Source organism: Scyliorhinus torazame, chromosome 3, assembly GCF_047496885.1.
Source record: "Scyliorhinus torazame isolate Kashiwa2021f chromosome 3, sScyTor2.1, whole genome shotgun sequence".
In the NCBI taxonomy this organism is placed as follows: domain Eukaryota; kingdom Metazoa; phylum Chordata; class Chondrichthyes; order Carcharhiniformes; family Scyliorhinidae; genus Scyliorhinus; species Scyliorhinus torazame.
Genome location: NC_092709.1, coordinates 104,277,961 through 104,305,788, shown reverse-complemented (window position 1 = coordinate 104,305,788; position 27,828 = coordinate 104,277,961). Strand labels below are relative to the sequence as shown.

At 46.1% G+C, this 27,828-nt stretch overlaps 1 protein-coding gene across 1 annotated transcript in view; it reads right to left on the bottom strand.

Annotated features, from left to right (window-relative positions):
• LOC140409391 (uncharacterized) overlaps positions 1-27,828 on the bottom strand; it is a 466,596-nt gene that overhangs the window by 405,245 nt on the left and 33,523 nt on the right. Inside the window, exon 2 of the mRNA XM_072497839.1 lies at positions 1,818-1,875. Within this exon, the coding sequence (XP_072353940.1) occupies positions 1,818-1,874 (57 nt within the window). The 5' untranslated portion in view covers position 1,875. The remainder of the gene's footprint in view (positions 1-1,817; positions 1,876-27,828) is intronic.

Genomic DNA, 27,828 nt, shown 5'->3' with positions numbered 1-27,828 from the left:
TGCCCCGACCACCCTCCCCAGGCTACGCCCCGACCACCCTCCCCAGGCTACGCCCCGACTACCCGCCCCATGAAACGCCCCGACCACCCCCACCCCCATTAACTATAGCCCGACCACCCCCCCCCAGGCTGCTCCCCGACCACCCCCCCCCCAGGCTACGCCCCGGCCACCCTCCCCTTGCTACGCCCTGACAACCCTCCCAGGCTACACCCCGACCAGCCTCCCAGGCTACGCCCCAACCATCCTCCCCAGTCTATGCCCCGGCCACCCTCCCAGGCTACGTCCCGACCACCCTCCCAGGCTACGCCGACCCCCCTCCCAGGCTACACGCCGACCACCCTCCCCAGGCTCCGTCCCGACCTCCCGACCCCAGGCTACGCCCCGACCACCCTCCCAGGCTACACCCCGACCACCCTCCCCTGGCTACGTCCCGACCACCCGCCCCCAGGCTACGTCCCGACGACCCGCCCCCAGGCTACATCCCGACCACCCGCCGCCAGGCTACGCACCGACCACCCGCCCCCATGCTACGCCTCGATCACCCTCCCAGGCTACGCCCCGATCACCCTGCCCAGGCTACGCCCCGATCACCCTGCCCAGGCTACGCCCCGACCACCCTCCCCAGGCTACGTCCCGACCACCCTCCCCAGGCTACGTCCCGACCACCCTCCCAGGCTACGTCCCGACCACCCTCCCCAGGCTACGCCCCGACCACCCTGCCCAGGCTACGCCCCGACCACCCTCCCCAGGCTACGCCCCGACCACCCTGCCCAGGCTACGCCCCGACCACCCTCCCCAGGCTACGTCCCGACCACCCTCCCAGGCTGCGCCCCGACCACCCGCCCCAGGCTACGCCCCGACCACCATCCCCAGGCTACGTCCTGACCACCCTCCCCAGGCTACGCCCTGATCACCCTGCCCAGGCTTCGCCCCGACCACCCTGCCCAGGCTACGCCCCGACCACCCTCCCAGGCTATGCCCCGACCACCCTCCCCAGGCTACACCCTGATCACCCTGCCCAGGCTACACACCGGCACAATCTCACAATCCCCCCCGAACCTATCCTAAGGTAGGGTGTAAGGAACCAAGTAGCAGTCTGACTGAGATTCCCACTCTTCGGACATTTTGGCCCATTAACCAATCCAGAAGCTGCAAATTGCATAATCGACAGATGAAGTGCTGTTCTACAAGCTTCTGTTAAGTTTCATTGGAACAAGTGTGTGAGTTCATGGACAGGAAGGTCAGGGTAGTAGTGGAGGGGAGAATTAAAATGAGACTGAACTAAGGTTCTCCACAAAGCAATCATCCAATTTGTGTTTTGTTTCCCCAATGTATTGGAGACTGCACCACAAAGCTGCTTATTTTTTTCTCTTTAAATCGTAAAAGCTGGAAGGAGATTTGATCGAGGTATTGAAAATCATGATGGGTTTAGCTGGAGTAAATAGTAAATAAAAGAGAAACATTCCAATGGCTGGTGGCCAATAACCAAAAGGAACAAATTTAAGGACACTGGAAAAAAAGGACCAGAGGCAACATAGGGAAAATCTTTTTTACACAGCAAATCATAGAAAATTTGGAATGCACTGATAGGGTGGCACGGGAAACAGATTCAATTGTAGCTTTCAAAAATCAATTGGATAAGTACTTTGAAGGTATATGGGGAATGAGAACGGGTTAAATGCTCTTTGAAAGACCCAAAGGGAACTCAATGGTTTGAATAGTCTCTTTCCATGTTGTATTGTTCCATCATTATATGAAAGCAATAGCTGACAACAAAAATATATTACACCTTAAGTAACTACGGCAGTCATTCTTACCCGTGACTTTAGAAGAGCTCTTAATTTTGAATTGGTTGCATTCATAATTCTGTTCATGCTGAAAGACAGAAATAACCCTTTAATCCCATTCTTGAGTATAGAACACATTTCTGTTCACTAGAATTATTGCTTTTTTCTGTGTAATTGTGTTCATAAAGGAACAAACAACTGGTAAGCGCAGAAATATGGGGCGTTTTCTCAATTCTGGAACCGACAGCAAGTAGTGCCAGCAATAAGATTTCTAATGGTCAGATGCAATATAAAGTTTCGAACTCTTCCAAAACAGATTTATATGAACCAGCTTAATATAACACTGTCCATACCCTACATTATACTAATGTGCCCATGTAAATGGCCAACGTTTCAACAATAGCACATATAACTTACTTTTTGCACTTCTCAGACTTCCAAATTTAGCCAGATTGAAATTAATGATCATTTTTTTATCAAAAGGTTTGTCCTGAGCGTCTATGTCCAATGAAATGTAACACTTTTAAGAGATTTTAAAAATTATTCTACTTTGGTACTGTGGCTTTCAATCTAGGGTAAATAACAGAGGTCATGTGACCTGTTCAACCTGATAGTGAGTTTGGATGCTTTGATTTCCAGAATTCAAAGGAAGGCTTTGACTGCTTTCTTGAGAAGGTACAAGGTACTTACCACTGGAGACAATGACAGCAGTTTCTGAGTTTACAATATGTGGACTTTGAATCTCCCAAAAACCCAGAAAGGTGTTATAGGGCTGGAAACAATTGTGCAGTATACTACCATTTACTTCCAAGATGAAAGGGAGTTGCAGCTAAAAATGGTTAATAAGCATTTCTACCTGAATGAACAGTGTCACAGAAAAGAGGGCCAATTTGAGATCAGGCTTGCATACAAATCAATGACTATCACAGACAGACAACAGGGTTCTGTACAGTGAAAAGGCTGTTTGGCTTTGCGAGCTACTGCAGCCGGATGCAGGAGACAGATAGCCGTTAACCAAAGAAATGCATCCTGCAGCCTTCAATGTTTCCAGGAGTTCTGGTCAGGTAATGGAAGAGCAGAGGGTTGGGTGGCAAAGGGGGGGGGGGGGGGGGAGAGATGTCCAGAGAAGAATCATCAGAACAAATTTTGCTGCTGGTGGTGGATTTAAGAAAGTTTCTGGGAACTAAGGAAAAATGCATGGAGATGATCACTCCAAATTACTGCTCGGTGCGGTGGTGATACAGGAACTCATTGGAATCTGGGAGAAACTGCAGGCTGTTTGCTAAAAGGACTGTAATTCCATGGGAAATGCAATGTGTAATACAAATATAGGGAAAATGTAATTTTCTGTCATTAAGAGTGTAAGTTTCCTACAAAAGGAAAGTAGTGTTTAATCAATTGGGTCATTTGACGCAATAGAAGTTTTATGTTGTGCAATCTAGCCATGCCATTCTTTCAGCTATTAACTGGAATTTCAACAGGAGAGGGTATAGACCTTTTTGGTCCCCAGGAGCCTGGCTCCTTTTCAACAAGATCATTACTAATCTAGTCGTGGCCCAAACTCAACTTTCTTGGTTCAGCATAACCTATGACTTATCAAAAGCACTATGTAACTCAGCTTTCAATGTATTCACTGACCCAGCTTTTACTGCTCTCTGGGGAAGGGAATTCTAAACACTAAGAACCCTTAGAGAAATTCCGCCTCATCTCCATCTTAAATGGGAGACCACATATTTTGAAATCGGCCCTCTACATTTCCCGACAAGGGAAAACATCCTCCCAGCATTTACCTTGTCAGGCCTGTAGTTCTTAGTGGCCTGTTAAATCAACGACTGCACAAGAGACTTACAACAAACGGGAGATTTGTCAGCTAAACATACAAACTCTCACTAACATACGTACTCCGCCGAGGTCCCGGGTAATTCTGCCAAGCTCAACTCCACGTGATGCTCCACGTAGCTGAGACTGAAAGCAGAGCAGAGTGGATAAAGGAGTGCAATAAAGAGCGAGAGCAGAGTGCTATTTTGGATCTCCTGAAGTGACGTTAGGATTCAGAAGTGACGCAGGGCAAGTGGAAGCAGCTAATTGGGAGAGTACAGCCAGGTAGGTATTCATTACTTTCATCGCTTACAGTTGTGAAGGTCTTATTTTGTGGTTCATAATTTGTAAGGGCTATATTCTGTAACGAGAAGTAGGGAAGGATAATAATCTTTATTATTGTCACAAGTAGGCTTACATCAACACTGCAATGAAGTTACTGTGAAAATCCCCTAGTCGCCATACTCCGGCGCCTGTTCGGGTACATCGAGGGAGAATTCACCTAAGAGCACGTCTTTCGGGACTTGTGGGACGAAACCGGAGCACCCAGAGGAAACCCACAAAGACACAGGTGAAGTGTTGGGTACTCTGAGACACAGACGAACCAACACGGTTGCGATTGGTACAACGCAGTTTTATTTCTTTTAACTATTTATATAACAAACTCTGGTACTCAGCACATGGTGACTGTCTGAGTGTCTGGCTTGGAGGTCCTTGCCCTGAGTCGTCTCCTGCTGGACTGCCCAGGAAGTGTTGGGTTCCTTGTTTTGTAATGTGTATGCTCTTGTCTGTGATTGGCTGTCGTGTTCTGTGTGCTAATTGGTCCGTTGATCTGTCCATCACTATGTATGTGTGTATGTGCTTTGATGTTCACTTGAATATCATGACATCCTCCCTTTTTTACAAGATTATGTGCCTACGTGGGTATAAATAGAAATGTGTACTGAGTGCAGCTAAATGTGTGTGTGTGTAATATTTACAGCATGTACATGGGGGCTTAACTATATACAAGGGCCGATGTCGGGTGTGACATAATAACGAGGTTGTACCATAACAAAGAATGTGGAAATGTGGAACGATAAAACGAATTCCTGAAACGATAAGAACATAAACATGTTAAAACAGTGGTTGCATGAGTTCAACGTGTAAACAGTCTCCTAAGTCCAGTCTAGTAGGTGGGCGACGAATTCGGGTTGACCGTCTCAAGTGTGGGTCTGGAACCATCGGCTGAGGTGCGGGCCTGGCCACGGGCGGCGACGGAAGCGGCATGGTAGCAGGCAGCTCCACAAAGTGCGTGAAAGATAGGGCATCCGCAACAATGAGTTCCTTCCCTGGGGTGTAGACCAGTTGGAGGTTGTACCTCCTGAGTTTAAGTAGGATGCGCTGGAGGCAAGGGGTCATCTTGTTCAGGTCCTTGTTTATGATGCTGACCAGGGGGCGGTGGTCAGTTTCGACAGTGAACCGGGGAAGACCATATACATAATCATGGAGCTTGTCGAAACCGGTTAGCAAGCCCAGGCACTCCTTTTCGATCTGCACGTAGCGCTGCTCTGTGGGGGTCATGTCTCGCGATGCATAGGCAACTGGGGCCCATGACGCCGTGTCATCCCGCTGCAGGAGCACTGCTCCAATGCCGGATTGGCTGGCATCAGTCGAGATTTTGGTGGCACGAGACGTGTCAAAGAACGCCAATACCGGTGCAGTGGTGAGTTTGAGTTTGAGCTCCTCCCATTCCACCTGGTGTGCGTGTTGCCACTGGAACTCTGTGGACTTTTTGACGAGGTGGCACAGAGCCGTCGTGTGGGAGGCAAGGTTGGGAATGAACTTCCCCAGGAAGTTGACCATGCCAAGGAAGCGTAGCACTGCTTTCTTGTCAGCCGGCTGCGGCATGGCTGTGATGGCGCTCACTTTGTCTGCATCCGGACGGACCCCTGACCGGGCGATGTGGTCCCCCAGGATCTTCAGCTCGGTTTGGCCAAAGGAACACTTGGCTCGGTTGAGGCGCAGGCCGTTTTCCCTATTGCGGGAAAAAACAAGCTGGAGACGATATATGTGCTCCTGTGGTGTGGTGGACCAGATGATGACGTCGTCCACGTATACGCGCACCCCTTCGATGCCTTCCATCATCTGCTCCATGATCCTATGAAAGACCTCGGATGCCGAGATGATGCCAAATGGCATCCGGTTGTAGCAGAACCTGTCGAAAGGGGTATTGAAGGTGCATAGTATTCAGCTGGACGGATCGAGTTGGATCTGCCAAAACCCCTTAGAGGCATCCAGTTTCGTAAAGATTTTCGCCTGGGCCATTTCACTCGTGATCTCCTCCCGTTTGGGTATGGGATAATGTTCCTTCATGATATTGTTATTGAGGTCTTTTGGGTCAATACTTATGCGGAGCTCGCCAGAGGGCTTGACACACACCATGGAGCTGACCCACGGCGTGGGCTCCGTGACCCTGGATAGGACCCCTTGGTCCTGGAGATCCTGCAGCTGCTGCTTAAGGCAGTCTTTGAGTGGCGCAGGGACTCTGCGAGGTGCGTGAATGACTGGGATGGCGTCTGCTTTGAGGCAAATTCGGTAGGTGTATGGCAGTGTTCCCATGCCCTCGAATGCCTCCTGGTTGTTGGCGAGGAGCAATTGGAGCTGTGTGTGGAACTCTGCATCCGGGAAGTCAGATGTGCCGTCTGGAGAGGGAGAGTGGACTCGTTGCACGAGGTGGAGAGTCTTGCATGCCTGTGCGCCTAGCAGGGAGTCCTTCGATGAGCCGACTATCTCGAACGAGAGTCTGGCCGTGTGTGTGTTGTGTGTCGACTGGAGCTGGCAGGATCCCATAGCCGGGATAATGTTCCCGTTGTAGTCGACCATCCTGCACCGGGACGGCCGGATTGGTGGTCTGACCTTCATGGCGTAGAAGGCTGACCATGTTATGAGGTTGGCGGAGGCGCCAGTGTCCAGGCGGAAAGTGATCGGCGATCGGTTGACCGTCAGGGTGGCACACCATTCATCATCCGGGTCGATTGTATTGACTCGGTTCCCATCAATGACTGCAACCCGGAAGGCGTCTCGGTCATCTGTGTCATCGGTCTGGATGTCGTAATGTGGAGGCTGAATGGTCCGCACGTTCCTGCGAGGTTGTCGGAGATGTGGAAGATCGACAGGTTGAGCAGCTCGACAGTAAGCAGCGTAGTGGCCCACCTTGCCACAGCGTAGGCAGTCGGGTTTTTGCGGGACATTGCCCTTTTAAATGTGCAGCTCCACAGTTGCCGCACGTCGTGATGTCATGGCGTTCGTTGTGCCACTGCACATGCGCCGTTCGGTCTTGCGTCGAGCGCGCCTGCACATCACGTCCCTCAGTGTTGCCATAGGTTTTGGCACGCACAAGCCTCGTGAGGCCTCGAAAAGCACGCGAAACAGCCGCCCTTGTCCGGGCCGCGGGCCGGGAGAAACTCGATCGCCTGGACCCGTTCGGCCTTGTGGGGCACCTGGCTCGCCGATCCGGTCGCGTAGGACCCCCTCCACGCCGATTCGGTCGCCTGAAATTGGGCATAGCGGCTAGTCGTGTTCTCGTGCAGGACACAGGCTTCAACTGCAGATGCTAAGGTTAGGCCTTTTATTTTTAAAAGCTGCTGGCGTAGGCTGTCCGAGGCAACCCCAAAAATGATCTGGTCCCGTATCATGGACTCTGAGGTGGTGTCGTAACCGCAGGACTGCGCGAGTATGCGGAGATGCGTCAGGAATGACTGAAAGAGCTCATCCTTACCTTGCAGGCGCTGCTGGAAGACATGCCTCTCAAAGCTCTCGTTGACCTCAACGTTGAAGTGTTGGTCGAGCTTGAGGAGGACCGTGTCGTAATTAGATTTGTCCTCGCCTTCCACGAACACCAGGGAGTTGTAGACATGGATGGCGTGCTGACCTGCGGTGGTGAGGAGGATGACGATCTTTCTTTTGTTCGAGGTGCTCTGTTTTTCGTTGGCTTCCAAAAAGAGATTGAAGCGCTGTTTGAACAGCGTCCAATTTACGCCAAGGTTCTCAGCGACTTACAACGGCTGCGGTGTGTTGACAGTGTCCATGGCGCAGGATGGCAGATTTGTGGGTAGGTTTTAATTCACTTCTGGTACCATGAAGTGTTGGGTACTCTGAGACACAGACGAACCAACACAGTTGCGATTGGTACAACGCAGTTTTATTTCTTTTAACTATTTATATAACAAACTCTGGTACTCAGCACATGGTGACTGTCTGAGTATCTGGCTTGGAGGTCCTTGCCCTGAGCCATCTCCTGCTGGACTGCCCAGGAAGTATCGTGTTCCTTGTTTTGTACTGTGGATGCTCTTGTCTGTGATTGGCTGTCGTGTTGTGTGTGCTAATTGGTCCGATGATCTGTCCATCACTATGTATGTGTGTATGTGCTGTGATGTTCACTTGAATATCATGACAACAGGGAGAACGTGCAGACTCCGCACAGCCAGTGACCCAAGCCGGGCATCGAACCTGGGAGCCTGGCACTGTGAAGCAACAGTGCTAACCGCTGTGCTACCGTGCCAACATTGGGGCCCGAATGAAGGGTAAAGAGCCTTGCAGTTGGTGCAGGGCAGCCCTGAACTAAAAATACTTCAGTGTCCAACCAAAATGGTGCCACTTCCTGCCAAAGGTCTTTATGGGATGTTCCAGATTGTTCATCAATTATGCACACAGGCTGCTGCCTTTGATGCAGAGCGCCCCCTGTACTTTACACACTTCTGTTTCCCTCCAAACCATGCAGTTTCCCACCTGAAATCTCTGTTCAATCTCTCAAGACTGCTCGATTAAAATGCACATTTCTAAAGCAGACTGTAAAGTCAGGTCCTTTTGTTTCAGCAGCTGTTTTCAGACTGCATTGTTTTCTATGCTCCCGACAATCTCTCACAAGTTCATCAGTAAACATTCCAAATGCACATTTTTCTGCAAAGACTTTTAGTGCCTCCACATAGGCCCGGATTGATTCAAACAGTTTCTGATTAGTGGAATGGAATATGATTTTAAGCAGAGAGCTGTAGGATAATAGCAGGGTCCTCTTTTTTGTTCTTCCGAATCGAATTTAAACAATCTAAACTTTGCAACCGCTGTGGGTCCTGCTAAGTTCAACAGAGTACATGTTTGTACCTTTTTGTTTTTTTACAGACAGCGCTGCACCACAGAAGATGATCCATTCCTGCTTGAATTTGCCCCAATTGTCTGCCACATTCTCATCAAAGACAAGTGGGTCAATGTTTCGAAGTCCCTGTTGCATGCTGCCAGCCCTGACACCATGTTAGTTCTGCGCAGTGCATTAAATCAATGACTGCACAAGGGACTTTCAACAAATGGGAGATTTATCAACTACACATACGAATTCTCATTAACATACCTACTCTGCCCAAGGTCCCGGCAAACTCTGCCAAGCTCCATCCCTGTGACGCTCCACGTGACAGTATCTTTTTTGTAGTCACAAGACGACCCATCAGAATCTTTTATATTTCAATAAGATCACCTTGCATTCTCCTAAACTCAAACATGTGTAGGCTCAGCTGTTCAAAACGTTCCTCATAAGATAAACCTCGTCATCCCAGAAATCAGCCGTGCAAACCTCTGAACTACCTCCAATGCAAATACGTCCCTTCTTAGGTAAAGTGACCAAAAAGTACATACAGTACTGGAGGTGCTGTCACACAAATGTCCTGTTCAAATGTAGCAAGACTTTCCTTCTTTAATACTCCATCCTCCTTGCAACTGTAGAAGGAACTATAGTTGGCGGATTAGTTGTCTTAATACCCTGTATTCCTTCTTAACTGGCTGCTTGACTATATTTCATGGCAACAGGCACTTGGCAAAGCACGATGGATATATTAGCTTTATTTCAGTCAAGAAGTTCTGTATGTAATAGGCAGAAGGTCAGACTATGTAAACAAGTGCACAGCTGCACATTTTGCTGAGAGTAGACAATTATTATTGTTCTTAGGCTGGGAATTTAAGGCCTGTTGTTTAACACTGCTCGCTTTTCTGTGCCTGGGCTTATCAAAGGAATGCCTCATTTTTTCTAAATATTGCTTATTAAACCATATAAAGTACTGCTATACTCTTGTAAGGTGGGGACAATTAGAAGGACGGTGGTCACTCTAACTCCCTCCACAAACTTTGTGTTATAATAAAAGACCTTTGCGAAGCCTCGAAGTTTTGGCTAGTTTTCTCCGCGACCGCAACAAAGGCCAACATTCCATTTGCCTTTCCAAATTGCTCTACCTGTATGCTGACTTTGTGATTCATGTACACCCAGATCCCTCTGCACCATGTCATTCTGCAGTCTTTCTTCATTTTGAATAACATTCTGCTTAAATAACATTCTGCTTTTCCATTCTTCCTGTCAAAATTGTTTAAACGTAATCGGTCTCTACGGAGATTGTAATAGGAACCAGAGCTGGCATTCCTTTCAATTAGCCTTTTTCCTCTGATGGTTGTTGTGACACCCGTCACCTCATTTTACTGGATCAGACTCAACGTAGCGCAGAGATGAAAAGATGCTGTTAAAACAAATGGTGCCACTCACTCAGACATAATGTCAAAAACTGAAGCATTCATTTTTAAAAAGGGATCTCACCCTTTTTCCAAGATAAATCTCATAAGAATGAGTAATTTGAACACTTACTTATTTGGTTCATTCCCTTTAGAACATTTAAGGTATATATTCAATTAATGGTTTTTGAAATCAGAGGAAGCTACTCAACGCAATGTGGAAAAAGAGTACTTCAGGACCATGTGAATAAAGCTTTTTTCAGATTGCCTGACTCTGCCGCACTCCAATGCAACCCCCAATATGTTAATACTACTTCAATCAAAAATACCGTTTACAGAAAAGGCCAAAATGGTTAAAAGGATTTTGCTCTTTTTGGCAATCATTTAATTTTCGTGGGGAGAGGAGTCTAAATAGTAACACACATTCCAACACACAATGAATCTTGAAAATTAGGGACACCTGAAATATTGCATCAACTGTCCTTATTTTTAAAATAGTCATGGTATTCATGGTAAACCAGATGAACCAAATTTCCCAGGATTGGCTGAATTTCCTGCAGCGCTTCTTCATTTTTTTCATCCTCGCCTGGGATTGTGTCTAATTTTGGAGATCTGCCAGCAGGATACAAATTCAGTTCTATTTTTCGGTTTGTTGGGTCTTGGAGTTTATTGCCATCCCAGCATCCTTTAAGGTATGTCCTGATCCTGGAATCTGCTACTTTGGCAGCCAGTATGAGTTGGCAGCTGTCGGGCCAGAGTGATCAACTGATCCGAGACTATGTCCTGGATTAATGTCCTTCAGAACCCTGTCTGGGGCTCTCCCTCACTCGCCATGTGCTGCAACTGCTAATGTTTAAAGTGCTTGAGGAAATATAAGGAACTTTTAGCAACTCACCAGTACCCTCACCTCACACATCGGGCCTGTTGACCATTGACTTTCACACCTTGCTCTTGTCCTTTTCTGCTTTGCACTTGATAACCTTCTAGTGTGATTCATAGCTCAGTTAGTAGCACTCTCATCTTTGAATCGAAGATAGTGAGTTCATATCCCATTCCGTATGCTACCACATGAACTTATTTGGCGTTGTAATCTTTGATGTGGCACCTTGTCAAATGTCTTCTGGAAATCTATGTACAGCATATCCATAGGGTCCCCTTCATCCACATTGCTCGTTACTTCTTCAAAGAGCTCCAATAAATTAGTCAAACATGATTTCCCTTTCACAAAACCATGCTGATTCTGCCTGGCTGTACTGAAATTTCCCAAGTGCCCTACGGTAACCTCCTTAATGATAGATTCCAGCAACTTCCCTGTGACAATTGTTAAGCTGTAGTTTCCTGCTTTCCATCTCCTTCCTTTCTTGAATAGGAGAGTCAGATTTGCTATTTTCCAATCTGATGGAGCCTTTCCAGAATCTAGGGAATTATAGAAAATTAAAACCAATGTATCTCCTATCTCAGCATCTACTTCTTTTCAGATTCTAGGATGAAGTCCATCAGGACCTGATGGCGGAGTTCCACAAGAAAAGGTTAGACGGGCTGGGTCTGTATCCATTGGATTGAGGGATGATCTTATTGAAATATACAGGATCCTCAGGGGACTTGACAGGGTGGATGCTCAGAGGATGTTTCTCCTTATGGGAGAAACTAGAACTGGGGGACAATGTTTAGAAATAAGGGGTCTCCCATTTAAGGTGGAGATGAAAATAAATTTTCACTCTGAGGGTTGTGAATCTTTGGAACTCCCTTCCCCAGAGAGGAGTGGAGGCAGGGTCAGTGAATATTTTTAAGGCAGAGGTCGATAGATTCTTGACTAACAAAGGTTATTGGCGGTAGGCAGAATGTGGAGTTGCGGTTACAATCAAATGAACCATGATCTTATTGAATGACAGAGCAGGCTCGTTGGGCCAAATGGCCTACTCCTACCATGTTTGCACATCCAGAGACTTTGAAGGCAAGAGTTGGGCTGAAACCCCAGCACAGTACTATTGGAGGTGCTGACTTTCAGATGAAATGGTACGCCAATACCTTGGCCTGGATTTTCATGTGGGCTCAAGGAAACCTGACATGTGCACTTTTGCACCTTCCAATATACACATCCAACTTATGTGTGACTTTGCCAAGGGCTTTTCACGCCAAGGGTCAGGTAGCAGTGTATTTTTCAAGTTGCAATGCAGTGCACAGCAGTGAGTGCGGAGATGGGTAGTTTAGAGGACCTGCCTCACCAACACAGCAGCCCAGCACCTAACATTATTTTAAAGACCGTCCCAACCTCATCTCAACCTCCCAACGCCCCCCCCCCCAGTGCCATCCCATGTCCCCTCGGATTCCCCATGTCACTTCCTTTCCCCTCAGATGTCCATCCCATTCCCATGCCCTGATGTATCACCATTTACCCAGTATGCAGTGTATACAGTACTCAGGAACCAGGCATTACCAAAGGAAAGTTAAAATAATTGGAAAAAAGTAAACTCTAACAACCTAATAAAATCCTGAATTCAAACACACAATCATGATGATGGTAAGAAAAAAAATCTATGCCAGTACAAATATAATTTTAATCAGTTAAGGGCCAATTAGGTTTGTAAACAAATGAGAAACCACACCAAAGGTATATTATTTTATTTCAGCCTCTTGAAAGGTGTCAATCGTTCTTGGACCAATAGACCCACTGCTGAGCTGAAACTATTACTAGCTTTTGAAATGCAGCCAAGCATTCATAATAGCCACAGGTATAACAAAAACTTCTAGCTACATTGCCCGAAATTGACAAAACAGAATGATGCTCTATTTCCCATTTAAATTGAGAGCAGAGCAGATGCAGGGATTTTTGCAACTTTCAAAAGCAAGGTTTTTAAAAAACATGCAAACCTGCCAGGCAATCACAGCAGAAAACATGACAGCAGAGGCTCACAGGACCTTTTTTCCATGTTTAATGCATTAAGGCAGCTTCAGATACTGTACTGCATTTCTATTTGTGAGAGATTGTTGTACATAAATTGAGTGTCTCGTTTCCAACACTGCAACAATGACTACAATTAAAAGGTACTTCATTGACACTTTGGGACATGCTGAGGTCTTGAAAGGTGCTCCATAATTGCATGCTCTTTTTTCTTTGTAAATTAAAAATATCTAATAATATTTTGCAGGAATAGAAAAGAGATTACACCATCTGGATTTGGATGACACACTTCCAGACAAAGTTTAAAGGACTGCCTAGTTGGAGGCATTCTTGGAGGGTTGATCGCATAATGTTCTTACCATGACATCTGACCATATGATGTACTGATCATATGCCCATTAAAAATGTGATTAGATTTATCTTGCACAGGTTAGATTCGGCACCCTTGATTTTCTTTGTGCTAGCAGCTTATGCGTGAGAAGTCACAAATACCAGGAGGACACAAGTGATCAGGGACAGAGGGAGAACCAAAATGTTATAGCAGCATAGCAAGTGATCTGGCACTACCTAGTGCAGTCTTTCCTGTAACGTCCCTTAAATATTTCTTATACTCCCTTTCTCATTTACATTAAATATTAGCCTCTACCACAATGACTACAAGTGGCGAGGTATCCCATGGTCTGATAGCTCTCTGTTTATGAACCATTCTCCTCCCTTCACCCGGTTCTTCAAATTTGTTGGCTGCACCAACTCCACGTTGTCATTGCTGCCTCTGATTCTGCAAATAATTATGTTGGCCTTCATGGCCCCCTAATTCACCTCCCCATACCCTGCTTAAGATCCCAATCTCCTGATTCCTAATCCCCTTCATCAATCCTCTTCTCTTCCATTTCTCCTTCACTCCCAGAGACTTCCCCAGTAGCCAGCTCTTCACATACCTATTTTCAGAGATCCCCAATTTCTGAGGCACCTAAAATGCTCCACAAATACATTTCAGAGACCTCTATTTCAGAGCTCCCCCAATTTCAGAGACCCCTGATTGCTGACACCCCATTTCAAAGTCCCCAGGATTGAAACACCCCCACCCCACCAATTTCATAGCTCTTCAAATACTGAGACTCCCCCATTCAAAGATCCCCTGATATCATAGCTTCTCCCAATGCTGATTCCCCCGTTTCAGAGACCCCCGCATTCAGTCTCACCCCAAATGTTTAGGTTCCTTATTTCAGCCTGAACATTGACACCCACGATTCCTAACCCTCCAGCCTCCTCCTGATTTGTGTTTCAAGTTTTTATAAATCTCTGCAGTGGTGATCAAGTGATGAGGGGGTCACTCCTTAAAGGTTTAGTAGCGCAAAAGTAAAATTCTCTTTTGAAATTAAACCAACAAATAAATAAGTGTACATTTTCATTATGCTCTAAAGTAGACACAATTCCCTTGAGATACACAGGGGCTTGAGAATCTTAGCCACCCATTGAAATAAATGTAAGAAATTAAACACCGAGTGATGAAAACCGGTGTTAACTCACTATTGCCCATTTTATTATTCTTGCAGTCACTCAATTCAGACTCGCAGATAGATTTTCTACTAGGTTTCACCAGTACTTCCAACATAATTCGCCCATAATCAGCCAACAAGTGCAAGGGATTGAGGAATTTCAATTGTAAATGAAGTTGTTCCTCCATTACAACACTTCAATAGTACTTCATTAGTCATGAGTGCTTTGAGACATTCAGTGGATCAAGTTTCTGTAGTCTTTTGCACATTTAAAAGACATTGCAATCAGGAGTGGTGTTGCGATAACACTCTCAAGACCGATGGGTTTGGAGCCATCAGTCTTCCAGTGAGTCTCACCTGATACAAGCTCCCCACGCTAAAGAGGCGGGGAGCCCTAAATCATCCATGGTTAATTTCTGTATTAAGTGGGCCAGGTATGGTACCAACAGCACAGACCCGGCTGGGATCTTACGTATTTGGAAATATTAGTGTGTCGTACTAAACTAAGTTTTCTTTTACCTTCTAGGTTCAAACTAATTTGTGGTCTATAAAACTGGCAACGAGGATACAACTGGATTACTGTCGACGTTGCTACACCGTCGGGTGAACCACCGCCTTTACTCTGCTGGATCATGGTTGGAATGTTTTTTTGAATACGCCTGTTTGGAAGATTAGACATGTTCGACGCGAGGATTGGAAACAGTACGCAGAACACATGCGTTACCTTTTTCGGCTGAACAATATCACAGAATATGAGTGACTGACGTAATTCTGCTGACTGCCTGTGGAGCACAAAACTACGGTGTGATACGAAACCTCTCATATCCTGCAGCTCCGGACACTAACACTTGCGAACATTTGGTGGCACCAGTAGGGCAACATTTCAACCCTACACCATCCGTAATAGTCCAGAGTTACTGTTTCAATACAGCAGAAGTGAACCCTGGAGGGTCCAGAACCGAGCTTTTGTCAAGACTGGAAAAATCGCATAATTTTGTGAAATAAGGCACTTCCCATTCAGAAATGCTACGCAATCGTTCGGTCTGCGGCGTAAATAATGTGGCTACTCAAAAGAAGTTCCTAGCCGAACCGCCCTTAAATCTTCAGCAGGCTGGGCAAATTTCACTTTCCCACGAAAGCTCTCAGCGAGAGGTGCGGAAGATCCAGGGGATGGAGGTAATCTCCATAGGATGAGCCCCCTCCCGGCGAGCAGCGCTACAAAAGACCAAGACCCTGACCTGGACCGAGAGCCGTACAAGCCAGGCCCATTGGTCAAAGACCCAGTCATCCCGAAGGGATACCTCCCTGGGGTCTGTAGAGGGAGAGCCAGGACGTTGTGGAGCATGTGGTTGAAGGGCCCGAAGGAATGCAAGTCAGCCAGAGATCCAGGCACTGCAGTCAAGGCTGGCGTCAACCTAGGACTCACACTTTTCAACTGGACAAACCAGAGGAAGGAGATTGAAGGCAGCTGAATTTTGTGGTGGCACCCGGAATGGCCCACATTAAGATAACTGTGCAGATTAATGAACATCCATTAGATATGGAGCTAGACACGGAAGCTGCGGTTTGTTATAGGAAAACAGACCTTTGATCGGATAAAGTCGGGGGTGCAGGAGTTGGATCTGAGGGACACGGAAGCTAGATTAGCGACTTATACCGGCAAACCATTATACATTGCGGGAACCACCATGGTTCGCCACCAAAATGAAAATGCTAGCACGTAGCTATGTTTGGTGGCTGGGTCTGAATGCTGACATAGAGAGAGTGGCCAAGCAGTGTTAAGTAATGGGTTAAGAGACATTAGTTGTCTCATTTATGTTAAGTATCCAATAATTGACACATATGTAAGGAGGCTTCAGGTGGCTTTGTGTCAGGTGATTTGAAGAGTTTTGTGCAGAGTCTGTTAAAGTGAAATAAAGGTGTTTGTAAAAAGGAGCAGTACCTTTGACTCTTTATACAACAGCAGCTAAAAATCTAACAAATGGTAGCAGAAGATGGTTGCTGTGCAAATTTATGTGATGGGGTTTCAAGCGCAGGAGGTTTTATAATTTTCCTTTTGGGGAACAAGGGTAAATATTGCCCTCTTGTGTGGGAAACAAAGAAAATAAGGAGAGTGATCAAAAGCACTTTGGCTGCTGAGGCGTTAAGCCTTGTAGAGGCGGTGGATATGGCCTTTTATATATCTCAGATATTGACAGAAATTTGGGGATTATGGGATTTGGGTAATATACACATTGACAATAAATCCCTGTGGGAAAATGTGCATTCTACAAAAGTGTCAATGAAAAAAGGTTAAGGATAGACATCGCAAGTTTGAAGCAGATGTTGGACAGAGCGGAGATGGCAAAAATTAAATGGGGCAACAGTAGCTATCAATTGTCAGACTGTTTAACAAAAAGGGCTAGTTCACAGAAACCTTTGGATATTGTCAATGAAGGGCGCTTCTTTCTGTGACTGTTTTTTTTCCAAAAACAAATGAAAAAAAAGAGAAGGGGAAAATTGCGTGTGTGTTTTTGAGTTTCTTGTAATTTTGTTTACACCTATTTTACTTTTTTCTCCAAGGAAGGGGAGACTGTTAGGTAATGGGTTAAGAGACATTCAAATTAGTTGCCTCGTTTATGTTAAGTAGCCAATAATTGACACTGATTATGTAAAGAGGCTTCAGGTGGTCTTTGTGTCAGGTGATGTGAAGATCGAGTTTTGTGCAGAGCAGAGTTTGTTAAAGTGAAAGAAAGGTGTTTGCAAAAAGCAGCAGTACCTTTGACTCTTTATACAGCAGCTAAACGTCGAATAAGCAGTGCGGTGTATGCCAGGAGCACCAGAGGCTTGCGCCGGACGCACCTTTTCACCCTTGGGAATGGCCGGGGTTACCGTGGGCACGGTTCCACGTCGAATTCGCCAACCCTTAGTTTCAAGGCTCGATGTTCCTACTGCTGATAGATGCCCACTCTAATTGGTTGGAAGTCTATAGGATGTCAGCAACCATCTCCAGGGCAACCATCGAAAAGTTGCATTTGTCCTTCAGTACACACAGCAGCCCAGAGGTATTTGTAACTGACAACGGAACACCCTTCACAAGTGAAGAGTTCTCGGGATTCTTGAAGGCTAACGGGGTGCGGCACATCCGTACAGCCCTGTATCACCCGGCTTCAAATGGGCTGGCGGAAATGGCTTTACAAACGTCGACTGAAAAAGCTGTCTTCGGGATCGATGGAAACGGAGTTGGCCAGGTTCTTGTTCTGCTATTGAACCACTCTGCATGCCACGACTGGGGTGGCTCCGGCTGAATGGGTTCGAGGTTTTGAACCCGTCTTAGTGTGGTCATCCCTGATATTTTTACCTGCATTTAAGTTGGGCGGTAAGCTCTTTCTTTCTTTTTCTTGTTTTTACCGCACGTTATCTAGGGGGGATGGCAGGGAAGGCAGTACAATGTTCCTCCTGCAGAATGTTGGAGGTGAGGGACACTGTCAGTGTCCCTGCTGATTTCACCTGTGGGAAGTGCACCCATCTCCAGCTCCTCAAAAACCGCGTTAGGGAAGTGGAGCTGGAGCTGGATGAACTTCGGATCATTCGGGAGGCAGAGGTGGTCATAGATAGCACCTTCAGGGATGTAGTTACTCCGAAGAATGAAGATAGATGGGTGACAGTGAGAGGGGCTGGGAGGAAGCAGTCAGTACAGGGATCCTCTCTGGTCGTTCCCCTTAGTAACAAGTATACAGCTTTGGATACTGGTGTGGGGGGGACAACTTACCAGTGACCGGATCTCCAGCACTGAGTCCGTCCCTGTGGCTCAGAAGGGAAGGGGGGAGAGCAATAGTTATTGGGGACTCTATAGTTAGAGGGACAGATAGACGGTTCTGTGGCAACGAAAGAGACTCATGGATGGTATGTTGCCTCCCGGGTGCCAGGGTCCGTGATGTCTCGCACCGTGTTTTCAGAATCCTTAAGGGGGAGGGGGAACAGTCACAAGTCGTGGGACACATCGGCACCAACAACATAGGTAAGAGTAGGGACGGGGATTTGAAACAGGAATTTAGGGAGCTAGGGTGGAAGCTGAGAGCCAGGACAAACCATGTTGTCATCGCTGGTTTGTAGCTGGTGCCAGCGAGGTAAGGAACAGGAAGAGAGTGCAGATAAACACTGCAGGGATGGTGTAGGAGAGGGCTTCAGTTATGTGGATAATTGGAGCACATTCTGGGGAAGGTGAAACATGTACAAACAGGACGGATTGCACCTGAACCAGAGGGGCACCAATATCCTGGGAGTAAAATTTGCTACGGCTCTTGGGGGGGGGGGGGGTTAAACTAATTTGTCAGGGGGCTGGGGAAACGAGCTGTAGTTCAGAAGCCAGTGTTGACAGTAGTGAGGTACTGAGGAGGGTATCAAGGTCGCAGGAGTGTACCGGCAGGCAGAAAGGTGGGTTGAAGTGTGTCTACTTTAATGCAAGGAGCAGCCGGAATAAGGTAGGTGAACTTGGAGCGTAGATTGGTACTTGGGATTATGATGTTGTGGCCATTACGGAGCCATAAGACAGAGGAGTGGAAGTAAGGCCATTCGGCCCATCTAGTCCACTCCACCATTCAATCATGGCTGATTTCAACTCCATTAACCCGCTCTCTCTCCATAGCCCTTAATTCCTTGAGAAATCAAGAATTTATCAACTTCTGTCTTAAAGACACTCAACGTCCCGGCCTCCACCGCCCTCTGTGGCAATGAATTCCACATACCCACCACTCTCTGGCTGAAGAAATTTCTCCTCATCTCTGTTCTAAAGTGACTCCCTTTTATTCTAAGGCTGTGCCCCCGGGTCCTAGTCTCCCCTGCTAATGGAAACAACTTCCCTACATCCACCATATCTAAGCCATTCATTATCTTGTAAGTTTCTATTAGATCTCCCCTCAACCTCCTAAACTCCAATGAATATAATCCCAGGATCCTCAGACGTTCATCGTATGTTAGGCCTACCATTCCTGGGATCATCCGTGTGAATCTCCGCTGGACCCGCTCCAGTGCCAGTATGTCCTCCCTGAGGTGTGGGGCCCAAAATTGCTCACAGTATTCTAAATGGGGCCTAACTAATGCTTTATAAAGCTTCAGAAGTACATCCCTGCTTTTATATTCCAAGCCTCTTGAGATGAATGACAACATTGCATTTGCTTTCTTAATTACAGACTCAACCTGCAAGTTTACCTTTAGAGAATCCTGGACTAGGACTCCCAAGTCCCTTTGCACTTCAGCATTATGAATTTTGTCACCGTTTAGAAAATAGTCCACGCCTCTATTCTTTTTTCCAAAGTGCAAGACCTCGCATTTGCCCACGTTGAATTTCATCAGCCATTTCTTGGACTACTCTCCTAAACTGTCTAAATCTTTCTGAAGCCTCCCCACCTCCTCCATACTACCTGCCCCTCCACCTATCTTCGTATCATCGGCAAACTTAGCCAGAATGCCCTCAGTCCCGTTATCTAGATCGTTAATATATAAAGAGAACAGCTGTGGTCCCAACACTGAACCCTGCGGGACACCACTCGTCACCGGTTGCCATTCCGAAAAAGAACCTTTTATCCCAACTCTGCCTTCTGCCTGACAGCCAATCGTCAATCCATGTTAGTACCTTGCCTCGAATACCATGGGCCCTTACTTTACCTTACAGTCTCCCGTGAGGCACCTTATCAAAGGCCTTTTGGAAGTCAAGATAGATAACATCCATTGGCTCTCCTTGGTCTAACCTATTTGTTATCTATTCAAAGAATTCTAACAGGTTTGTCAGGCACGACCTCCCCTTACTAAATTCATGCTGACTTGTCCTAATCCGACCCTGCGCTTCCAAGAATTTAGAAATGTCATCCTTAACAATGGATTCTAGAATCTTGCCAACAACCGAGGTCAGGCTAATTGGCCTATAATTTTCCATCTTTTTCCTTGTTCCCTTCTTGAACAGTGGGGTTACAACAGCGATTTTCCAATCCTCTGGTACTTTCCCTGACTCCAGTGACTGTTGAAACATCATCTCCAACGCCTCCACTATTTCTTCAACTATCTCCTTTAGAACTCTAGGATGTAGCCCATCTGGGCCCGGAGATTTGTAAATTTTTAGACCTCTTAGTTTCTCTAGCACTTTCTCCTTTCTGATGGCTACCATATTCAACTCTGTCCCCTGACTCTCCGGAATTGTTGGGATATTACTCATGTCTTCTACTGTGAAGACTGACGCAAAGTACTTATTCAGTTATGTATCAGTAACATGGTTAGAACAGGGACAGGAATGGGTGTTGGAAGTTCCGGGGTATAGATGTTTCAGTAAGAGTAGAGAAGGTGGTAAAAGAGGTGGAGGAGTAGCATTGTTAATCAAGGATAGTTTAGCGGCTGCAGAAAGTTCGAGTGGGATCTGCCTACTGAGGTAATATGGGCTGAAGTTAGAAATAGGAAAGGTGCGGTCACGTTGTCAGGAGCTTTCTGTAGGCCCCCAAATAGTAATAGAGATGTGAAGGAAGAAATTGCAAAGCAGATTATGGATAGGTGTGAAGGTCTCAGGGTAGTTGTCATGGGTGACTTTAACTTGCCAAATATTGATTGGAACCTCTATAGTTCGAACAGTTCGGATGGGGCAGTTTTTCTACAGTGTGTGCAGGAGGGTTTCCTGACACAATATGTGGATAGGCCGACAAGAGGTGGGGCCTCATTGGATTTGGTACTGGGTAGTGAACCGGGCCAAGTGTTAGATTTATTTGTGGGAGAGCACTTTGAAGAAAGTGACCACAATTCGGTGTATTTCACTATTGCAATGGAGAGGGATAGGGCCATACGGCAGGGCAAGATGTATAATTGGGGGAGGGGTAATTATGATGCGATTAGGCAAGAATTAGGGAGCATAAGATGGGAACAGAAACTGTCAGGGAAAGGCACAAATGAAAAGTGGAGCTTGTTCAAGGAACAAATACTGCATGTCCTTGTTAGGTATGTCCCTGTCAGGCAGGGAGGAAATGGCCGTGTGAAGGAACCATGGTTCACAAAAGAGGTTGAATGTCTTGTCAAGAGGAAAAAGGAAGCGCATGTAAGGATGAGAAAACAAGGTTCAGTGAGGTCGCTTGAGGGTTAGAAGGTAGCAAGGAATGAGCTCAAAAAAAAAAAAAAAGGGCTTAGGAGAGTTAGGAGGGGGCATGAGAAGTCCTTGGTGGGTCGGATCAAGGAAAACCCCAAGGCTTTTTACTCTTATGTGAGCAATAAAAGAATGACCAGGGTGAGGTTAGTGCCGGTCAAGGACAGTAGTGGGAACTTGTGCATGGAGTCAGAAGAGATAGGAGAGGCGTTGAATTAATACTTTTCTTCAGCGTTAACCGAGGAGAGGGGCCATGTTTTTGAGGATGAGTGTGTGATACAGGCGGGTAGGCTGGAGGAGGTAGGTGTTCTGAGGGAAGATTTATTAGCAATTTTGAAAAACCGGAGGGTCGACAAGTCCCCTGAGCCAGATGGGATATATCCTAGGATTCTTTGGGAGGCAATGGATGAGATTGCAGAGCCTTTGGCTTTGATCTTTGGGTCCTCACTGCCCACGGGGATAGTCCCAGAGGACTGGAGAGTGGCGAATGTTGTTCCTCATTCAAGAAAGGGAATAAGAATGACCCTATTAATTATAGGCCGGTTAGTCTTACTTCGGTGGTCGGTAAGTTAATGGAAAGGGTCCCGAGGGATAGGATTAATGACCATTTGGAAAGATGCAGCTTAATCCGGAATAGTCAACATGGATTCATGAAGGTAAGTCTTGCCTCACTAATGTGATTGAATTCTTTGAGGAGGTAACTAAGAGTGTAGATGAAGGTAGAGCAGTTGATGTTGTATACATGGATTTCAGTAAGGCGTTTGATAAGGTTCCCCATGGTCGGCTCATGAAGAAAGTAAGGAGGTGTGGGATAGAGGGAAATTTGGCCAATTTGATAAGTAACTAGCTATCACATAGAAGACAGAGGGTGGTGATGGATGGAAAATTTTCAGACTGGAGACCAGTTACCAGCAGTGTACCACAGGGATCAGCGCTGGGTCCTCTGCTATTTGTGATTTTTATAAATGGCTTGGAGGAGGGGGCTGAAGGGTGGGTCAGTAAATTTGCTGATGACACCAAGATTGGTGGAGTAGTCGATGAGGTGGAGGGCTGTTGTAGGCTGCAAAGAGACATTGATAGGGAGCAGAGCTGGGCCGAAAAATGGCAGATAGAGTTTAACCCTGATAAGTGCGAGGTGATTCATTTTGATAGGACAAATTTGAATGCGGATTACAGGGTCAACGGCAGGGTTCTGAGGAACGTGGAGGAACAGAGAGATCTTGGGGTTCGTGTCCACAGATCTCTGAAGGTTGTCACTCAAGTGGAGAGAGCCGTGAAGAAGGCCTATAGTGTGTTCGCGTTTATTAACAGGGGGCTTGGGTTTAAGAGCCGTGGGGTTATGCTGCAACTGTACAGGACCCTGGTGAGACCACATTTGGAGTATTGTGTGCAGTTCTGGTCACCTCATTATAGGAAGGATGTGGAAGCATTGGAAAGGGTGCAAAGGAGATTTACCAGGATGCTGCCTGGTTTGCAGGATAGGTGTTATGAGGAAAGGTTAAGGGAGCTAGGGCTTTTCTCATTGCAGCGAAGGAGGATGAGAGGGGACCTAATCGAGGTTTATAAGATGATCCAAATGGTCATTGGATAGACATATGGACGATAAGGGAATAGTGTAGATGGGCTTTAGAGTGGGTTCACAGGTCGGCGCAACATCGATGGCCGAAGGGCCTGTACTGCGTTGTAATGTTCTATGTTCTATGACGGGGATAGATAGAGTGGACGTTCAGAGACTATTTCCTCGGGTGGATGTAGCTGTTACAAGGGGGCATAACTATAAGGCTCGGGGTGGGAGAGATAGGAGGGATGTCCTTTACTCAGAGAGTGGTTAGAGTGTGGAATGGACTGCCTGCTGCGAGAGTGGAGTCGGACACTTTAAGAACTTTCAAGCGGTTATTGGATAGGCACATGGAGCACACCAGAATGACAAGGAGTAACCCGCACGAGATCTACGGGGTCACAGCAGTATCCCCAGGAGTCTCGCCGAATAAGAGATCCACCGCTAAGCACAGACCAGTGATATCATCAAGCTGACCAATCAGCTAATCATATTCAAGAACCTTCACAAACCCCCCACCCCCAACAAACCAGGAAACTAAGAGCATGTTTAAAGGTGTTTATATAAAGTATTTAAATATTTTTAAATATGGATAGGGTGAAGGTAGAAGCCAAAATATTGTGGGGAAAAAGGTAACTCATTTTTTTTTTTTTTATTTAGTCCCAAACAAAACCTACTAATTATCACATAACAGGACATCATGATCGTAAAATAATTTTTTCGGGGTCAGTTCCGTCATTCATAAATTTTTTAGAAGCTTTTTGAAAGGGAAATCATGTTAAACCAACTTGTTGGAATTCTTTGAGGAAGCAAGATGTGCTGTGGATAAAGGGGAATTGGTGGATGTACTGTATTTGGATTTCCAGAAAGCAATTGATAAAGTGCACATCAAAGGATATTGCTGAAAAGAAATGCTCATGGTATAGGGGGTAACATACTGGCACAGAGAAGATTGGTAACAGGAAGCAAAAAGTAGTCATAACTTAATATTTTTCAGGTTGGCAAAGTGGAATGAGTGGTGTGCCAGAGGGATCAGTGCTGGGACCTCAACGGTTTACAATTTATATAAATGACTTGGATGAAGGGATTGAACAAATTTACAGATAATACAAAGGTTGGTTGGAAAGTAAGTAGTGAAGTGGACATAAAGAGGCTACTAAAGATATAAATAGGTTCAGTGAGTGAACAGAAATCTGGCAAAATGTATTATGTGGGAAAGTGTGAAATCCATTTTGGCAAGAAGAATAAAAAAAGCATATTATCTAAACGGTGAGAGATTTCAGAGCTCTCAGGTGCAGGCAGATCTGGGTATCATATGAAACACAAAAGGCTAGTATGCAGGTTCAGGTACAGCAAGAAATTAGGAAAGCTAATAAATTGTTCTTGTTTATTGCGAGGGGAATTAAATACAAAAGTAGAGTTTTACCAGACTAATACCTAGAATGGGTAAGTTGTCTTATGAGGAACGGTTGAACAGACTAGGCTTGTATCCGCTGGAGTTTAGAAGAGCAAGAGGTGATTTGATGGAAATATAGAAGATCCTGAGGAGTCTTGACAGGGTGGATGTGGGAAGGATGTCTCCTCTTGCGGTAGAATCTAGAACTAGGGGTTACTGTTTAAAAATGAGTCGGTCATTTAAAATGTCGATAAAATGAAGCTCTTTGTCTCAGCGAATCATGAGTCTTTGGAACTCTCTTCCTGAAAAGACAGTGGGTACAGAGTCTTAGAAGATCTTTAAGGCAGAGGCAAATTGATTCTTGGTGGCAAGGGGAGTGACAAATTATCAGAGGCAGGCAGGATGCAGATTTGAGGTTACTTTCAAATAAGCCATGATCTTATTACATGGCGGAGCAGGCTCGAGGAGTTGAATGCCCATTCCTGCTTCTTTTTTTTTTAATGTTTTTATTCTCCATTTTCACATTTTCCTTCAAAATTTACACCCCACCCACAGACAGTAAACGGTAACAAATACAAAATCAATCCCCTTAACAATAACAACGATCCCATCCTCCCACCACCCCAAACAACGGCCCACCTGTCAATTTTTGCATCCAATAAAACAAACCCTCCCACGGTGGAAACAAAAAACAAAGGAGAAAAAAAAAGGAGTCCGGGACCACCCATGGTCACCATTAACCTATAGAGTCCACTCCCTCCACCCCCCCCCCCCCCCCCCGCCCCTAGACTCAATGCCATCCAACCTCTGAAAGAGTACCGTACATGATACCCAAGAGTTGTAAACACCCCCTGTTGCTAACTTGCTGTTGTCTCTTAATTTGGCTGTTTAATTACGTTTGCTCAAGAGTCGCCAGGTGTCTTTCTATACCGCCACAAGGTTCAAAACCGAATACTGATCAAAGACTCGATACACCAGTTAGTAAGTTCAAAAGCAATGCTCATTTATTTACACACAGTCAAATCTACTCATGCATAAAACTCTACAACCCTAAACTATCGCTATTACTAAAAGCCTATACTTAGCTTTGGGTGCCCACTCAGTCAGAGGAACAATGGCCGTTGCTCGGTTCTGAGGCTGCTGGGTTGAGCTGTTTACAGGATAGCAACTAGGAGCGTCTATCTCGTAGCATGCGTTGACTTGGTCTGGCTTTGGCAGGTCTAGCCTCGCTGAAAGCCAAGGCCAAGAGAGCGATTCTCTCTTGGGGAATCCTTTTTATACCCAAAAGAGCTTTGGGCGGGCCTTGAACTTGGCCCCAATTAATTGGGCCGTTTCCCAATCGTTCTTATCGATTTTCCTCCAATAGAGGGGTGGGTTCCCTGATTGCTGGGCTTGTCCTAGGTGGCCTTTGGTTTGCTTTGTTTTAGTCTCCTCAGGCGCCGGGGTGTCTGTCCTAGCATTGTTTACCTAAATGTTGCCTTTTTGTTCCCGGGGATGGCTCATTAGTATGTAGATGGTTCTGCAGTATCGTTCTTGACTGAGAGCTACAGCTCTAATCAACAGACAGACCTTGCACCTGCTTGCTTTTTCGGTATTGTCCAATTTTCCCTGCATTCTTTGCAAAGTGTCCATTTTGTAATCGGGACATGGCCATCCCAGATGGCTACAACCCTCCCTGCGATCCTCAACGCGAAGCGTGAAGGATCACAGTACTGTGTCGTCTTCGTCCTCAGAGCAAACGGGGCACCCAAAATCAGGTTCTACTCTGCCCTATCCTATGAAACACAATTTGACCTAAATCATTTTAAATACATACATTATTATAAAACTCTACGGGGCGCTATGACATTAATACATGCATTACAGAAAAATAAAAAACTGGAACCTCTAACTATCCTCAATAAACTATCCAAACTCATACATAAATCTACAACATTTTAAATGTACAAAATAGCAGCACACAAATTTCTCTGGTCTGGCAGTCAGACACAGAGGTTTACATTTCTTTATTTAACAGAATACATAAAGAGAAACGGATGCACTTCAATTCATGTCAAGGGGTTCGGGGGTTTGGTGAAATCCGAAAATGGGGGATCTAATCCTGTATACCGGCTGCGAGAGCGGTAGGCTCTCTTTTGCCATTTCCTGACTCTAAGTGTCTGCACGACACTGCAAAGTATCGCCAGTACTAAGAGGGCTTCTCATGAATACCAGGTGATAAGCTTATCACACCAGGTCGGGGTATTGTTAGCTGTCGTGGGGCTAGCTATCTCGGGGTTCTGTGTATGGCAGGGGTGGGAATCATTCACGGCTTGTGTGGTAGGGGTCAGGGATGTAGCGTCCGCGCGCAACTGAAGGGATCCGGCTAAGATCCAGGTGAACAAGATGGTGGTCTTCATCTTTCCATCTTTCTGTCTTCTTCTTTGTCTTCCTCTGGGGTTCCTGAGGTTCCGGAGTTCTGTGAACACAAGCATAATATCTGTTCTTATCTTGCTTAAGATCTCGTATGCCTGTCTGTCTGTCCTTTGTTGCCAATTTCCCTTTACAATTGGTCACCATCTGTGACTCCCTCATTTTTATTATTTTTTTAAAATCAAATATTTGGGACAAGACATCCGAAAAAAATACTGACATAGTGCGAGCTGTCTCGCAGCCTGTGCGATCTACCATCCTAGTGTTCGAGGATGTAAATAGCAGCCGGAAGCAACCTAAGGGTTGCCAAAACCAAACAAAAGAATTTCGAACTGAAAGTGCCAAAGTGGGGTGCGTATGCGCCGCGGCGGGTATGAAATGGATGGAATCTCCGGGTAGGACGGTGATCAATGCCGTTTGTGCTCTACCCGAGCGTAGCTGACCAAAGGGGGGTCCTAAGGCAGGGCGGGGATCAGTTCCGTTTCTCCACTGCCTGAGCAACCGGCAAGAACAGGTAAGAATGTGGTCGTCGTGGGGGTTGCCTTGTTGTCTGCTGACAAACTTGTACCTCTAAACTGGTTTCTGTTGACAAACTAGTTCCTCTGAACTGGTTTCTGTCGACAAACTTGTTCCTCTGAACTGTTGTCTGGGGACAAACTTGTTCGATTAACCGCCAGGGGGGCGTTAAAGGAGTGGTGACGTGGGGCCGTGAAAAAGTTTCAAGTTTACAAACAACACTTAACATTAACACTAACGAACAAACATACAACAAACATGGTGCAGGTTCCATCAGAAAGGACACCGTATCTCTCCATCGATTCCTCTTTTC